At 36.7% G+C, this 17831-nt stretch overlaps 2 protein-coding genes across 2 annotated transcripts in view; one reads left to right on the top strand and one right to left on the bottom strand.

The window, feature by feature from the left end:
* Positions 1-129: 129 nt before the first annotated feature.
* dharma lies at positions 130-989 on the bottom strand. The gene is made up of 3 exons (XM_051665895.1): positions 680-989; positions 346-533; positions 130-228 (listed from the first exon to the last, which is right to left on the bottom strand). Exons 1-3 carry the CDS (start codon positions 987-989, stop codon positions 130-132), a joined length of 597 nt encoding a protein of 198 aa, XP_051521855.1.
* Positions 990-8186: 7197 nt separating this feature from the next.
* Positions 8187-17831, top strand: part of si:ch211-137a8.2 (uncharacterized protein LOC777613 homolog) — a 33435-nt gene continuing 23790 nt past the window's right edge. Inside the window, exon 1 of the mRNA XM_051665874.1 lies at positions 8187-8427. The gene's annotated coding sequence lies outside the window, so the exon portion shown is untranslated. The remainder of the gene's footprint in view (positions 8428-17831) is intronic.

Raw genomic sequence — 17831 nt, forward strand, 5'->3', positions numbered from 1 at the left:
CACTCAGAAAGAATGTTTATTCGTATAAAACGTGTCCATACTTTACAACTATAAATGAAAGTGTCTGTATTTTTAAAACATTGTTCAAAATTTAATCTAGAGTCAGTGTTGACAAAATTGCGTCATGAATTAATCTGAATCCTGAGGAAGATCGGGAGCGCGCGTTGTGCTTTTGCCAGAGCAAGTTGTCTGCCTTTTTCTGCGTGCACGTCGATTTTTAAACCACACCTAAAATAAAAGAGAACACCTGATTTTAGAATTCAAAAATGATAAAAACAGCCAACTTTTACAGGTGTGTATATATATATATATATATATATATATATAAAAAGGCCACTATCTTACCCGCACAGTCTCCTCACTGAGGCCGGTGCTCTTTGCTAACTCAGCGCGGGCCTCCATGGTCGGGTAGTCCGTGATAGCGAAGAGTCGATCGAGCTGCTCCGTCTGGCTGTCCGTAAAAACGGTTCGTACTCTACTGCGCTGTCTCTGAGGTGTAATTTGGTGGCAGCGATTGTCAGCTTTGTCACATCCTAAAGGCAATATGATAGTAAATTATATAAAACACATCAATCATATAAATTATATATGACCAATTTAGTTACACTCCTTTTCATACTATAAGCTAATATGAGAACATAAAATCAATATAAACAATGCAATTAGGAAAATATCATACCTGGTCCATACATATAGAAGGGCCACTGCTGACCTGCATAGTAGTTGGAATTAAAGCTTGTTTGATAATATGCTACTGGAACACAGCATCTGCACATTTCTGCCCAGGATGATGATGGAAAGTTCATCATTAAAGTTGCATGGTCATCATGACCTCTAGATCCATCCTGGCAGAGGTCCACTTCGGTCAAATGTCCTGAGGAATGCTGCGAAGGTAATGGATGATACACTGCAGGTGATTTTGGTGTTTGTTTGCTGCTCTCGCCCAAAATATAATCGATGGAGAAGTTTGAAAATTTTTGAGTTGCCATGTTCTTCACTAATGTAACTCTCTCCTCTTACTCTCTCTTAATAATGACATGGAGCCAGAGAGCTGAATTTGTACCTCCTCTCTCGTTTTAACTTCAAAACAAAGATTAAATTGAGTATTAATGTATATATTATTGGTTCATTAACACCTGTTTGTGAATGTCGAGGTCCTTCAAGGAGGCCAAAGGAAATTAACTTTTGAAGATCCACTTTGAAGAGTCTTAAACCCTTTGAACACTATGATGATTCCTCTGAAACTTTATTGATCACACTTCTATAGAAGTTAGTTTAATAAGTATCAGATGTCTGATTTTATAGAGTTCGTGGATCTTCGATCTTTGTAGAATATTGTCTGATCAATCGGCCTCTAAACTGTATTGTATCCATATATTAAACCAAACGAATAGCTGTTATTGCTACAATTTTTTTTTTCTTTTTTTCTTATTTTAACAGCAGTTATTGGGTTCATATTTTTGTTATTTAGGTATGCCTATATGAAAGGCAATTAATCAATCGAAGAAATAATATATATATATATATATATATATATATATATATATATATATATATATATATATATATATATATAATTATTGTTGTGATAAATTACAAAAGTTCATTTTGGATTTAAATGAATTGTATCGTAATGCATAATAGAGGAATGACTTCTTTGATAAGACTTGTTCAGACAGATTTGCGCTCATTGTAATGATCGTTTGATATCTTTTAAGTTAAAACAGATCAAAGTCATTAACGTTGCCTACTCAAAGTGACCGAGAGTGCTGTGATGTCATGTTCCCTTTTCAATAGTCTTGTAATAACAATTAAAAACAACCTTATGCGATTAAACAAGATTTGTTGTTCATAAAGAATAAAGTCGATGAGTGTTATCAATAGGCTATATTTATAAAATTGACCACATGGAGGAGCTATAGTTGTATTTCACACAATTTTCACACAAATGTCGCCATTTTGCGTTTTTATTTAAGAAGTTTGATGATAAATAGGTACGTTATTAGCAATAAATTTGAAAAGCAATACTTATTTTGGTCCTGTACAATGATAAAAAATAATAATAATGGCTCGATTTGCTTTTTAACGCCATGGAACTGTCCTATTTCGTGAATATATTGCAAGACAACATTGTTTTCACTTTAGGCAATAAGACATTATGGCATTTTATTATCTAATTCTATTCAGTTGGATGGGATGAAAGGGGCAAGGACTAGAAAAAAAGACAATATCACCAGTGTGGTTAGAGGGATTATTAAAAAGCCTTCAGTGCTACATGTATGCTGTATGCCAATAAATCAGGGTTAACTCAGGATTAAATGATCATGGTTATTTTAAACATACAAGCCCCTGCCATAGCTTAGGGATGTCAAAAATGGTAAGTTGGTAATAAACGAAAAAGTGTGTATTTTACAAACCAGCAGATTCTACCAGTATAACTCAGCTTACACCATTAATATTCTATTCTTTTTAAGCTATTGGGTTTACAAAGAAATCTTATGAAAATCCCACTGAGCGAATATTAGTTTTTGCCTCTTTGCCAAATGAGATCATTGGATAATCTGTGTAGCCCACAGAGCACATATATACCACAAAAATAAATAAATAAATAAATAAGGCCTTTTCCTTCATGTGAGTTTTCTGTGCATTCAATGCCACAATGTGTCTTTATTATGAAATCCAGTGCCCTGATGTGTCCACACATGGATGATATAGTACAATTACAAGGGTTATATATAGGATATCTGAATGAGTAAGATCCTTGCATTATTAGTATAAAGGGTTCTCAAAAAATATTTTCTTTCCATGTACCTTGCATTAAGAACTTTTAGGTTATGTTGATACATGTTGGCCTTTTATAAAAAAATACAAATAAATCAAAGTGGGTTGACAGATCATTATGTCAATAAGAGGATAGATATAGGCATTTATTTAATCTGTATCTATAATTTCAAAATTAGCCATACCTGAAAGATCTCTCACAGGCATTATCAGCCAATACAAGTTCAGCAGCTCAACAATAAACAAACCTCAGAAGCATGTATTTGCATGATAAAGGCAACAATCTGATTCAAAGCATTGCACTGAATCATGAATATGGGTTGACCCATATTCAGGCTTGTGTGGCATGTTTACAGAGAACATCCAGTGTAGTTGTAAGCATCCATCTGTACAACCAGCCAGGATTTGCACAATGCTACTGACAAGAATTGATATGATTTAATCCAATAGGCAATTAGCAAATGCATGACCTCCTCCAAACAGAGCTTGCAATTCATTGAGAACTCCTCTGCCAAATCAAACTGATCTGGAAATGAAATTCAGGCTGCAGTGAGTTAGATATGCAACCACAAAAAGCAAAGGGAAATTCATTCTGTAGCAATCATCAAAACAAAATCCAAAGCACAGACAAACGAGAGCAGTTTTGAAGGTTACTCTCTTTCTTTTCTCAATGGAGTGCACTTACTACAATCAAATTATTTATGACCAAATGTAAAAACACTGTTGTAAATGATATATTTGGGCCACAATAGCTGTAGATGCCTGGGAAATAGACCGGGCAGATGGTGTTTGGATTTAAAATTAGCTGAGTCATTCTTCAGCACCTAGCAGTGAGGAAATAACCCATGTTGGTGTCTCTTGAATAAATTGCGTCTAGCAAAAGAAGTTCTGAAGGACCATTTTCAAAGTGCAGGACAAAGTTTGGAGGATTCATGTGTTGCTTTATTTCCTGGTGACGTGTACAAACCAAAATTTCCATGCTGGTCCAGTTAGAACTGGTTCATCTTACTGAAACATTTAAAGATCACCTGTCCACTCCCATCCCATTCAGACATTTAAAGAGCACCTGTTCACAACCTAGCATGTTATTCACATGCTGGCAATGGATCAGTGAGTCCATGTGCACTGTCCTTTTATTCTACAGGTATTCTGTGAGAGTGACAGCCTGCTGAACTAACTGTATTGAAGGCCAGGTTTTTCGTTGACTCTTCCAGGTGGCTGAAAAAGCAATTCGTATCTCATCCCAGTCAAGAATCTATGTATCAGGTCAACATGATTTGTTACCCCCTTACAAAGCAATTAGAATTATGAACTGTGTGTCATGGTCATGCGTCTGAAGGTCAGGTTTTTCAATTCAATTATACACCATCTGCCCCTGATAAAGTGAGAGCAGATCAAATGTCACTGAGTAAATGTAAGCTAAGGGAAATTATTAATCACAATGGGCAGAAACTGGAGGAGTTATATAACAAATTCAGTGAGTATTAGTTCCAAGGTCATTTTGTTGATGTATGAAGTCAGTTTCCCTCAAGTTCACACAGGTGCCTCTATGGGAGAGGGGCCACAGGTGTAGTCCATCACATGATGTTTGACATCCCGAAAGTGTCCAAATAAAACTGCTTGCCTTCATTTTAAACAGTACAACTATTGCTATATATTTATATATTATAATACTTTTTTTTAAACCTAACATTTTTGTGTGTGTGTGTGTGTGTGTGTGTGTGTGTGTGTGTGTGTGTGTGTGTGTGTGTGTGTCAACTGGCAGAGAATGGCACTAGCAATAACAACTTCATGGGTTCAGTTCCCAGGGAATACACATACTGATAAAATCTGATAAAATATAGTAGTTTGAATGCACTTTAACGGGATAGTTCACCCAAAAATTACAATTCTTTCATCATTTACTCACTACTATCCTTACAATGCAAGTGAATGGTGATCAGACCTTTGTAGTTCCAAAAATCACATAAAGGTAGCATAAAAGTTATCTATACGACTCCATATCTTCAGAACTTTTTAAGTCCTTTTTTACTATAAATCTCCACTTTCACTTTCAGCTGTAAAAGTGTAACTAAACAGGCTATGCATTTTTTACTATAAATTCTCCCTGCCCAGTAGGTGGCAGTATGCGCAAACAATGCAAATCACCAAAAACAAAAGAAGATTGTGAAAGTGAAAGTGGAGATTTATAGTAAAAAAGGACATAAATATTGATCTATTTTTCATCCACACCTATCATATCTCTTCTGAAGATATGGATTTAACCACTGGAGTCATATGGATTACTTTTATGCTGCCTTTATATGCTTTTTGGTATTTGGTATTTTTAAGGGTTTAATACCCTTCAAAATTCTGGCCACCATTTACTTGTATTGTAAGGACCTACAGAGCTGAGATATTTTTCTTAAAATCTTTGTTTGTGTTCAGCAGAAGAAAGAAAGTCATACACATTTGGGATGGCATGAGGTTCAGTAAATAATGAGAGAATTTTCATTTTTAGGTAAACTATCCCTTTAAGTCTTTTTGGATAAAAGCATCTGTTAAATGCATAAATGTAAAATAAAAAAATAAAAATTCATTTGGTTTGATTTTTCTAAATATGTAATGACATTGATATGTAGGTTTCCAAATACTTTTTGGGGGCCACTGTATGAGAAGATAAAAGGTAATCTTGAGATCAAAATAATAAATACATCAGCTTTAATATTCTTCTTGAGTTTTCTCATTTTTACATTATTTGAAAAAATCTTAATTCCAACTATTAGCTGAATAATTTTACCTCTGATTTGACAGATAGTTTTTCCCCATCACTGTTATTCATTTTTCTTGGTTTGTGTAATAAAACTGTATTTTCTGCTTATATTGCACTCTCTTGGATGAAAAAAGAAAGTAGTTCTTCAGGAAATGAAAAAGCATGTTCAATTTGCTCTAGTGCCATCGCTAAAGATAATCATCTTTCCCCAGAAGACTGTGTTACTGTTGATTTTAGTCGATTAGTCATCTGTACAACCCTGTTCTGACCAAACAAGTTCAGCAGACTGTGGAGGCCACACAAGGTTACATACTGAATCGCTCTAGAGAAGCTGAGCTAAAATATTTAATACCTATGACAAGATCCAGAAAAACACATCCTCTTTTTGTGGCGGTGGTGGGGTATTTAAGTTGGAATGTTAATGCTCATTTTCTGAGAAATTCTACTCTGGCTGAAAGACAGCAGGGACCTAATTTGATCTGTATTGGCTCGTGTTCTTGCAAATGTGAACAAAGCCTCTGGTGTCCTTTAAAAACTCTCAAAATAAGACATCTTATTTTTTTATCACACTCATTTCGACGTGCTTTGATGTTTACAGTAGTGCCTTGAAAGTAAGATTTTGACAAAGCCCAAGATCAAAGGATGATGGTGTTATACGGTTCTCCGAACAACCAAAAGAGGGAGACAATCTATTAGAAGAATTACATCTGGATGCAGGCATTACATAATTACAACAATAACACTGAATGAATCGTTGGAAGAATAGAGTTAATTTATGCACACTGACATAATTGCGTCATATTTTCTGTTTGTAAGGCGGATGTTCTCTGCAGAAAACCATATGAACTCAGCCAAAGCTCAATATAATGTCACTGCAGGAAAAAAGGCAATGAAAGTGAGATATTATTCTTGAGATAATATTCATGCAAACATTTTGTACCTTAAAAAAATGCTTTCAGCAAGTTCTCCTGTTTATCTCCTTATATACATCCAAATTTCTCCTCAAGGCTTTCAGATATGTGAGTTTGTGTTAGGAAGAGCTCGTTCAGCCAGATCACGGCCTCTCATCTATATCAATTGAGTGTGAACTACACCTCTGCTTTGGGTGTACAATGAAGCTTGTGACCTTTTCACCTTTCAGCCTCAATTGTTTTCCAGACCTCAATTGATTTTCTCTGTGGCTGCTTAAATAAAGCAACAGGACAGCAAATAAATACACTCCACTGCATAATTTTGTGTTTTATTCATAATTAATAAAGTGACCGATCCATTCTGATGTGAGCAGTGAATCACTGGGCCCCTCCCCACTCGGAGTTATGAATAAATGTGAGAGCTGTACCTCCTTACTGGGTGAGGAAAGAGACAAATGGTGACTGCATGAGGGAACAGAGGGTACAGAGTGAAGGTTAGCTAGCAGATTGGTGTACCCTGGTGTGTAAGTACCGTCTGCTCACACATGCTCTTCAAGGGGGCTAAATTGTGTCTCTCTCTCTGTCCTGCCATGTGCCTGCCAAGTTCATATCTAGCAGTTGTCAGACAACAGAGCTGCATTGGTTCCCGATGGGGCTTTTTTCTTTGTTTCCCTGTAATCAACAAAGGAGCTCCTTTGGGAGATCTGTCTATTAATATACAGTGAGCTAATCCATCCCTCCAATACATTACCCAGCAGCATACATTCATGCTGCAGTCTCCCAGTTAACATGCACTGGAAATCTTATAAATTGAGGGATATTAATCAAATGTATATTATTTTATTAAAAATAATAATAATAATAATAATTGAAAAAGTAACAAGGAAGTGATCTGCTGATTAGTCAACCATGTTCAATGTTGGTGATTTTGCTGCATGGAAACAAGTAGTATTTTTAATTAGTTTTACAACATTTAAAGTAAGATTTCCCTTTAAAATTGGCAACAATATGATACAAACGTCAATGTACAGTATATTTAGTACTTTTGTGGCCTCTTTTCTTTTTAGTTCCCTCCAAGTTCCCTTGCAATAAATATGCATAATACATTGAAACCTGCTTCTTCGCATATGCAAATGTCAACATATATTTAGTACTTTAGTGGTCTCTTTTGAATAATAATAATAATAATAATAATATATATATATATATATATATATATATATATATATATATATATATATATATATATATATGCATGGAAACAAGTGGTATTTTTAATTAAATGTACAACAATTTCAAGTAGGCTTTTTCTTTTTAGTTCCTTCCAAGTTCCCCTGAACATGGCAATAATGGCTCTAAATTCATTTGAATATGCATATTCAATTTACATATGCAAACGTCAACATATTCAGTACTTCTGTTGACTCTTTTGAACAATTCAACTAAATCTATTTACAGACTTATATTATTGGCACAAAGTTGCGTTTCAGAAATGAATGAAACACAAATATATTTCCTGCATACTAAGTCAACTGATTCACAAGATAAAAAAACAGTAGAAATAAATGCAAAAACAGGACAGCATATAATTTTTAATTTCTGTAAGTAAACATACGTGCTTGAAATCACGCATAGAGAGAGTTGTAAAGGCAAGTGGGAGGAGCGTTTATTAACTGCTCTGGGGGCGTGGTTACGGCTCACCTGTGTCAGGTGACATTTCAATTTACATGGATCTCAAAAGAATGAGCTTATTAAAGTGAATCGTTCGAGGCAGATTTGCTCTTTATCTCATAACGCTCAGAGTAGTGTCACAGTATATGTGTACTTCAATAACGTAAAGCATACCTGGCACCTCAAAGTTGAACAGGTATTTTTACCCTGAGGATAAAAACTTTGGTGCACCTGTTTGATTCCCGAAGCCCTGGAGAGTTCCCTGAAGGAAAAAGCCGGAGGACGCTGGAGTGAAGTTGGTGAGGTTTTTGAGTAAGTGTAACATGATTACTTTTGAACTTTTTTTTTTTTTAAACGGCCCCCAGCATTTAAAACATTGTTCACGCGTTTGTGCATTTAGGCCGTGTTTATTTCAGCAGCGTAACATAAGATTACTAATGTATGCACACTTTTACAAAAATCTTTTTAAATTGATTTTCCTCCAAGTTTGACATATTGAATAAGAAACACGGTGAAAAACTTTTCTTAGACATGTACCAGATGGGGAATGCACATGTGATAGAGGGCAAGGGGTGTGTTGATGTGTTTTGCCTCTATGCAAAGCATTGTTTTCAAAGACTTTAAATGTGTTGTCTGTGGAATTGTATGCATGACTCACCAGTTGGGTGACAACACCAGGCCATCGGGTTACAGACTGCTTCTGAATGTGATACTCGATGCCCACTGATTTTTCTCGCAATGATAGGTGATGCTCCTGCCTCTTCTAAACTGTAAATGGGGCCTCTATTCTGGGTCATGGACCTTTTTGTTTTTTTGTCTAATTAATTTTTAGACATACCTCAATGCATTAATAATAACAAAAGTTCATGCAGTTATACAAGTTCAGTTGAAATGACTTGTTTGATCAAAATCTATATTTTAGGATAAATTATGAATATTTAAGGGTAAATGTATATCTTGGGGTGTGTTCACACTTGTAGTTCGGTCCTCTTGGTCCGGACCAAAAAAGAAAATGATACATTTAGTCCTGGTTCGCTTAGCGTTCACACTGGCATTTTTAACACCGAACCTAAAGATAACGAAACAAAAGGCATCAGGAAAAAGTCACAACCTAATTGGACAGCTTTTATGACGTATATCATCCAAAACAATGCTGGCTGATGGGCGAAAAGTGCTCGTTATATTTATATACAGGTGCATCTCAATAAATTAGAATGTTGTGGAAAAGTTCATTTATTTCAGTAATTCAACTCAAATTGTGAAACTCGTGTATTAAATAAATTCAATGCACACAGACTGAAGTAGTTTAAGTCTTTGGTTCTTTTAATTGTGATGATTTTGGCTCACATTTAACAAAAACCCACCAATTCACTATCTCAAAAAATTAGAATACATCATAAGACCAATAAAAAAAACATTTTTAGTGAATTGTTGGCCTTCTGGAAAGTATGTTCATTTACTGTATATGTACTCAATACTTGTACAGTAATTAAAGCAAAATCCTTTTGCTTTAATTACTGCCTCAATTCGGTGTGGCATGGAGGTGATCAGTTTGTGGCACTGCTGAGGTGGTATGGAAGCCCAGGTTTCTTTAACAGTGGCCTTCAGCTCATCTGTATTTTTTGGTCTCTTGTTTCTCATTTTCCTCTTGACAATACCCCATAGATTCTCTATGGGGTTCAAGTCTGGTGAGTTTGCTGGCCAGTCAAGCACACCAACACCATGGTCATTTAACCAACTTTTGGTGCTTTTGGCAGTGTGGGCAGGTGCCAAATCCTGCTGGAAAATGAAATCAGCATCTTTAAAAAGCTGGTCAGCAGAAGGAAGCCTGAAGTGCTCCAAAATTTCTTGGTAAACGGGTGCAGTGACTTTGGTTTTCAAAAAACACAATGGACCAACACCAGCAGATGACATTGCACCCCAAATCATCACAGACTGTGGAAACTTAACACTGGACTTCAAGCAACTTGGGCTATGAGCTTCTCCACCCTTCCTCCAGACTCTAGGACCTTGGTTTCCAAATGAAATACAAAACTTGCTCTCATCTGAAAAGAGGACTTTGGACCACTGGGCAACAGTCCAGTTCTTCTTCTCCTTAGCCCAGGTAAGACGCCTCTGACGTTGTCTGTGGTTCAGGAGTGGCTTAACAAGAGGAATAAGACAACTGTAGCCAAATTCCTTGACACGTCTGTGTGTGGTGGCTCTTGATGACTTGACCCCAGCCTCAGTCCATTCCTTGTGAAGTCCACCCAAATTCTTGAATCGATTTTGCTTGACAATCATAAGGCTGGTTGGTTGGTTGTGCATCTTTTTCTTCCACACTTTTTCCTTACACTCAACTTTCTGTTAACATGCTTGGATACAGCACTCTGTGAACAGCCAGCTTCTTTGGCAATGAATGTTTGTGGCTTACCCTCCTTGTGAAGGGTGTCAATGATTGTCTTCTGGACAACTGTCAGATCAGCAGTCTTCCCCATGATTGTGTAGTCTAGTGAACCAAACTGAGAGACCATTTTGAAGGCTCAGGAAACCTTTGCAGGTGTTTTGAGTTGATTAGCTGATTGGCATGTCACCATATTCTAATTTTTTGAGATAGTGAATTGGTGGGTTTTTGTTAAATGTGAGCCAAAATCATCACAATTAAAAGAACCAAAGACTTAAACCACTTCAGTCTGTGTGCATTGAATTTATTTAATACACGAGTTTCACAATTTGAGTTGAATTACTGAAATAAATGAACTTTTCCACAACATTCTAATTTATTGAGATGCACCTGTATGTATATATGGTGGTATTTTTACCAGCTGAGAACAAACGAAGAGCTAATAAAATGTGTAAAGGAGTCAAAACAGCACCAGGAATTCCTCCGTTGCACACACAAACGAAGATATGCTGCAAGGATGGCTGAAGGCGGTTCCGACGCCTGTACCGAACTGTAATGGGCAACATAGCTCCTATGATGAGAAGAACCAGGTATGCTTGAGGTCAGTATTAGGCAAATTACTTGCTGTTTTTGGTCCGTTTAGATGTCTTTGGTCCATGCTGCGTTCACATATCAATCGAACCGCACCAGAGTTCGTATGGAAGCGGACTGAGACCCACTATTCAGGCAGTCTCGGTCCGCTTGTTTGGTGCGCACCAAGGTTCGGGTGACAGCGTTCACACTTGTTTAAATGAACCGCACTAACAGAGCAATCACACCAGAGTTCGTTTTAATCGAACCAAACCTGCCAAGTGTGAACGCACTTGGGTGCTGTAACTGATCACCATTTTAATCACATTTTTGCCTTCACTAGTTCATTTTTAAATGGCCCTGTTGTGTGACCAAATTAATTTTTAAAAGCACAGGTATTCAGTGTAGTCTGCCGACTAATATGAGGTCATAAAATGTGTATGCATAATTATTAATAATTAACAGTATGTTGTTTAAAGTAGTTGTAGCCTAGATGGTGAAGCATGTCACATACAAGACAACTTTGTATGCCAACTTTTGACAAGCAGATCCCTTTTTTGCTTGACCATTTATTTGCTTTATTCCAAACATCCCCTGCACTTTATCCTTCAGAAAATACTGATGCAAATGGTTTCTTTACCTACAGAAGTCAACTCCTCATTTGCATAATGCTTCTAACATTTACATTGCAGATCCCTCAGTTATGCTGGCCACCAGCATATTCCATTTCCCACAGTCTATTAGCATAATAAGAATGCCATTTACATGGTACTTGTCTCCATCTTTCTGTGGTTGAAAATAAATTGGTTATCTGCGAACTTCAAACTGGCTTCTCTTATGATGACACCAGAATGACATTTCATTCATCTGCAAACATTTGATAGTAAAATATGCTGCCTGCTATTGTTAGTTTCACAGTTTAAGCATTTGCCTCTAGCTTGAATATATCTCTCTATGCATTTTAAAAATTCATGACTCGCTCAAGAACTGAATTAGTGTTTGACTTGGTCTAGACCTCTTACCCATATCTCAATCTTCCAGGGGCCTTCCAATAAGCCCTTTTAAAAGCAATTATCTGATTTAAAGTCAAGATACCCTCTAATTTGATGTGTGCTATTGCTTAGTTCATTTTTTTAATGTAGACCTAAATCCAATGATTCAATTACTGAGGCCCAACAAGCTAGTGGTAAAGCTATGTCAAGCAAAAAGTATGTACCCTCTCTCAGCAAAGGGAATAAAGTTCTACATCTTTAGATTTTAGACACTTCTGGTTCTGTGGTTATTGGTAACCATTTATGGATTTTCTTTTTTGGACAGACCCCAGAAGAGATTTTAATTGAAGGATATTGGTGGAAATAAATGTATATTGGTTTTTAATGGCGAGCTTACTTAAAAGAGAGCTTACTACATTTTTTCTTTTTTTCTTTTTTTAAAATATCCTCTTCGAGGCCCATTTCAAGCTAGGGTATAGTATGCACTCAAAACACACTTCTTTGCCAGAATGACACCATGCTGAGTTTAGTGATTAATGGTGTCATGCATCGGTAATAATTGGCCTTTCATTCTAATACTGCTGCTGGCTTTCATTGTTAAACTTAAATCTCTCCTTACTGGCGTTTCTGGCCAGTTCTGTCACCGAAACTGCAGACCCCTCCCCCGGGCAGGGCTTTGTTTGAAAACCGGACTCCAATTTCACCAACACTTGTACTGAATGAAAGACTTTTCAGACTTCACTGAAAGAAATTATTTGTCCTTGGGCAAAAGTTATAAATGATTTAGTTCCTTGTTTCCTTTGACCATTTAATCTATATACAGGGGCCTCTAGATACTTAAGCCCGCTTAAAATGTATGAATGTCTTTAGATACTTTGTTTTTAGGGTTTCCACGGTCATTAAAAAACCTGTAAACATCAGGGAAAATTGTGTTTTCAAGGCATGGAATTGTATTGGAGATTTCTATACAGTACAAGTCAAGTCATTTTTATTTGTATAGCGCTTTTCACAGCACACATAGTTTCAAAGCAGCTTTACAGAAAATCATGCATTAACGGAAAATGAAACTGTAATATCTATTAAGTCTTAGTCATCGTTGTGTAGTTTGATTAAATATGATTGTAAATTGTGTATAATAATAATAATAATAATAATAATAATAATATTATTAATAATTAATTAAATAATAATTGTATTTAGAACCCCAGCGAGCAAGCCGAAGGTGACTGTGGCAAGGAAAACACAACTCCATAAGATGTTGGTTAATGGAGAAAAATAACCTTGGGAGAAACCAGGCTCACTGTGGGGGCCAGTTCCCCTCTGGTTAAACAGCATTAATATAATGCCATTATTAGTTATTTGTGTGCAATGCTGGTTTAAAATCATGGTTTAAAATTAGTAAACTGAGTAAGTGTTAAGGGCCAGTGTTTAAACAAAGGTTTTGTATGAACTGTAGGATTAATGTCTTTCAAAGTTCATCCTGGATTAACTGCAGAAGTTCACATTGATGCATTGTCCTTAGTTGGCTGATGAAGGCTTTTGTTGGCAATTAATTGATAGTCTATGTATTCCATTTTAAGACTGGAGTCCATCAATACACAAAGGTGATTCAGGCAGAGATCAGGGAGGTGCATTGCAGTTCAACTGGCAGATCATTTAGGTGAGGTCTATTCTAAGTCCAAGGTTCAGGCAATGGCATATGATGTATCCCATGTCTTATGGTTGGAGTTGGCATCAGATCATCCTCTGAAGTCCATCGTAATAGACTGAAGTGATGATCTGGCTGGCACCGGCTGCATTTAGTCATCATCACTCAGACACACAGCAGTGGAGTCGGACACCAAGCAGGAACTGAGCTGGATCTGGTTGGCTCTGGTAAACTCGGGATATGAATCCCGAGGTTGAGACGGGGACAAAAATAGAATAATATTAGCGTAGATGCCATTCAACCAGAAATGTTTCTGGTTTAGGTATGTCTTCCTCTAAAAATACTTATTTAGCTAGATATTGCTGTTGTGTGTAGAGTAAATCTTGTGTCCCATTTATGAAAGTGGCACGCTTTAAAGTCTGTTCAATAAATCAGTTGAACCTGTTCACAAATTGATCTGAATCATTCAGCGAATCTGTTTGAATTTGAATATGAGAGGTTTTCAAAATATTAAATGATAGATATATTGTTAAAAATTAAGACAAAGTATCTGTGGTCTTTCTGGTTGTCAGACTTGGAAAAATTTCAATTTAATGTAAATAACTACACCTTGACACCAGTAGGTTAAGTAATTAAAAATTAAAAGTTTAGTTCCGAGAAAAGGTCTAGCATAATTTTTGTACAGATACCACTTGGTTTGATAGTTTGTATCTAATGCAGTGACATTCAGACATTAAGTGTGACTTAAGTGTCCAAATATGTTTAGGATCACTGTATGTATATTTTCAGTGTTGGCAACTAAATTGACTGTTGAGGCACATTCTTTGCATCTTTTTCTTCAAAGAGAATGAACTTGCTTTAGTCTATAACTAGTCATGTATCAGAAACAGACGTTTGACTGTGTACAATGTGCTGTATGTCATTGAATGAATCCTCAGACATCAGGTGAATGAGTTTCTGTTATTCTTCCTGAGCACAACACCTGTCAAGCATCTGCTGGCTGGGGAGTCATAGCTGAGAGAACAATAACCTCTAGCGAAGGGGTTCATGTGGAGAAAGAGAAAATATCATTTTAACCGTAGTGCATGTTGCAGTATCGTGCCTTAGGCTATATGCTGCAATTAGTGGATGCCAACCCAGTTATACCTTTGATATTGTGACAAAGCAACAGCTCCTCTGTGTGATCTTTTGATTTTTGGAATGATCTAGTCGTAAGCATAGGAAATGAAGGCATTTCCAAAAGGATGCTGTTTGGTACTGTAAATGGGATTAAAACAAGCCTGGATTGGTTTTGAAGGCTGATCTAGCTACTAGAAAGACATCACTGACAAATTGTAGAGCATTTAACTTCTGCAAGTATTCAGAGCATGGTCTGAGACATTTTTCTGTTTAATGGCAAATGAGTAAGCAATATAAAGTGATCAGGCAAGAGTGCTGTTATACTGAATGTAATCTGCTGTGATTTATACTAATTATCAGCACTCTTGGAAGATTTTTGGAGGTCCGGAACTAACAGTATTAATTTTAAATGTTTTTTCACTTTTCACATGTGCTGAACTATAATTAATGTAACTTTCATGGGGCCGAAGAACCCAGAGCGTGTTTGGGTATTTCCCGTTACTGGAATCGGAATTGTCTGATACCACGCTCGTACTTGTGCTTGTAAAAATCCTCCAATACCAAAAACTGATATCAGCTGACATAAGGATGTCATCCATAAACATTCAGCACACAAATTAAAATCATGTTATGTCCTATTGTGATTGATTAAACCGCAAAGACTGCAATTTAATGAGATAAATATATAGTTGCATGAGCTGCACACTTCAAATGAAAGTGCTTGGGAATGTTGTGACAACATTGGCTGCTTGTACCTATTAGAACTCCATGGCTCATTTGCTGAAAAACACCATCATGAGCATTGTATTTGTAGCAGATGAAGGCGAGCAGAGTACTAATTCACATTGTAGCACGAGGTACATACAGACTACATATGTTTTTAATTAAATGGCAGCCTTTTGCAGTTTAATTGTCACAGTGGGTAATGTAGCGACCTGCCTCTCCGGAAGTGAGACGCTACCATCAAAACCAACAAAGAAACGGAAAGGGCTTCACTAAAAAAAAAAAAAAAAAATATATATATATTTTGCCAAGTTTTAATGAACTCATTTATTTAGACACCATTCTGATCATAAAATTTAAATAAACTGTTTATATGGAATTCAGAAAAAATAAAACAGGTATCGGCAAGTACTGAAAAGTATCAGTACTCGTTAAAAAACAATGGTATTGGGACATCCCTAGTTGTACCACTCTGATTTACCCTCTGCATTGCTCGGTCTTCACAGGGACAAGGAGAGGAAGGGGCCCCAGTTGATCTCTTGCTTTGTGTGTGGAGTGGATATAAGATCAGGTGTCCTGGCACTGGTCTTCTCTCTCTATCCGGGTGCTGAGAAAGGCCTGTTTGTTTGCGATTTGGGCCTGTGGCACCAAAGAGACAACAAGTGCAGTCTGTGTGAGGAGTGGGGGGAAAACGGGGGTCTGGGCTCTCAGAGAGCTGAGCTCCTATTAGAGAGACCAAACTCTGGGTCCTTATCTCCTTCGACTCAATGAGCAGTTGAGCACCCATCACCGGAAACACAGATGTCCCTCAGACTGAGTCCATGGGGCGGCACAGAAGGGAGTGGGTGGAATGCTGTCACCTCACTGAAAGTATGCACGCACGTTTCAGATTAAAAATAAATTTTTCAAAAAGGTTGAGCCAAACAAGCGGACCTATTTTAGCTTGTCATAGTTTTGGTACTCCCACTGAGAAAATGGTATTAAAATTTTACAGGTTTGTGTTGCTCATCGTATAAAATAACTACTACAGTTATTTTATAACATCAACCGAATTTCAGAAACTCCTTGGCTCAAATTCTTTATACTTTTGTGAAGAAACGCAAATGATGAAAGCCAAAATATTAAATGCTACAGATCAATATTTAATGAGAAATCCATTATTTTGTAAAGAAGGGGGTCAAAATTACAATTTTCGCCAACAGTTTTAGAGCAAAACTACAGGGTAAAAAAATATACCCTTTGAAAGGTGGCAGTGTCATTATGTTTTACAGACATTGGTTGGTCTATTACTTCTTAGCACCCCTTATTGCAGTAAAAGCCAATGGAGTCCAAACATGGAAAAAAAAAAACCCACTTAATTGTTGTTTTTCCAAAGTTGGAGTACCTTTTAACTTCTATATCTGCCTTTTTATATTCATTTCTATGGACCTGTATGGTTAAATTCCAGCAATATGGGACTCTGCGTAGTCCCATATTAAGCATGCAGTGTGGCATCACATGGTATTGTATGTTCAAATATAATATTCTTGGCCAGAATCTGTGATTTAGTTATCCACATGTTGTCCAAAGCGATATTAGTTCTTTCTTCTGTGGAACATGGAAAGAGAGATGCTGTGTGTTAGTCTCAGTCACTGTTCACTTTCATTGCTTTTTTGGGTGAACTACCCTTGTAGTGGCCAAATAAATGGCCCACTAAAGTCATGCTTCATTTAATATCAGCCACAAAATCTATGAGAATATATAATAAATGTTTTATATATTGGCCAGGAAAGTTTACTGTTTGGAATGTTAGTCCATGACTGTGTTTAGTATTTACTATAGAGCTTTTTGTAATGTGATTGATTAGAGTCATTTAGACATGCTGCTAAACTCAAGTTTGTCCTCTAATTAATCAATAGAATGTGGGCAGAATTTGTAGATTATACTTTTTGCTTGGCAGCTTGTGGGATAAGATTCAGCACATGCCCCGAGCTTCGCAAGGGATTTCATCAATGCTATAACAGCCTCTGTTTACTGCCTGTGATGAAAACAGCAACAGGAATGCTACTCTGGCTTATCATAAACGGAGTGACGTAATTGTCTTGAGCCAAGAAAAAGGGTAACCGTACCTTAATATGCCGAAGGTTTATTAAGTGTCAGGGAGAGAAGCTCGGCTTTATCTGATGTTAAAGAAAAATAATGTTCTCCCTAGAGAGAGACGCTCGTTTTCTGTGATTGTGTTTTGTGCCTGTACTGAGGTGTCATTTGATCTAGAAAGATGGCTAGGGATGGCCTATAAAAT

Source organism: Myxocyprinus asiaticus, chromosome 31 (assembly GCF_019703515.2).
Source record: "Myxocyprinus asiaticus isolate MX2 ecotype Aquarium Trade chromosome 31, UBuf_Myxa_2, whole genome shotgun sequence".
Classification (NCBI taxonomy): Eukaryota; Metazoa; Chordata; class Actinopteri; order Cypriniformes; family Catostomidae; genus Myxocyprinus; species Myxocyprinus asiaticus.

What these genes read in the sequence shown, in the direction of transcription:
- dharma (XM_051665895.1), bottom strand. Translation starts at nt 989, where the DNA reads ATGGCAACTCAAAAATTTTCAAACTTCTCCATCGATTATATTTTGGGC. An exon ending in CTTCTATATGTATGGACCAG is followed by an intron (nt 534 to 679) that starts GTATGATATTTT and finishes TATTGCCTTTAG; the next exon opens with GATGTGACAAAGCTGACAAT. An exon ending in TCAGTGAGGAGACTGTGCGG is followed by an intron (nt 229 to 345) that starts GTAAGATAGTGG and finishes CTTTTATTTTAG; the next exon opens with GTGTGGTTTAAAAATCGACG.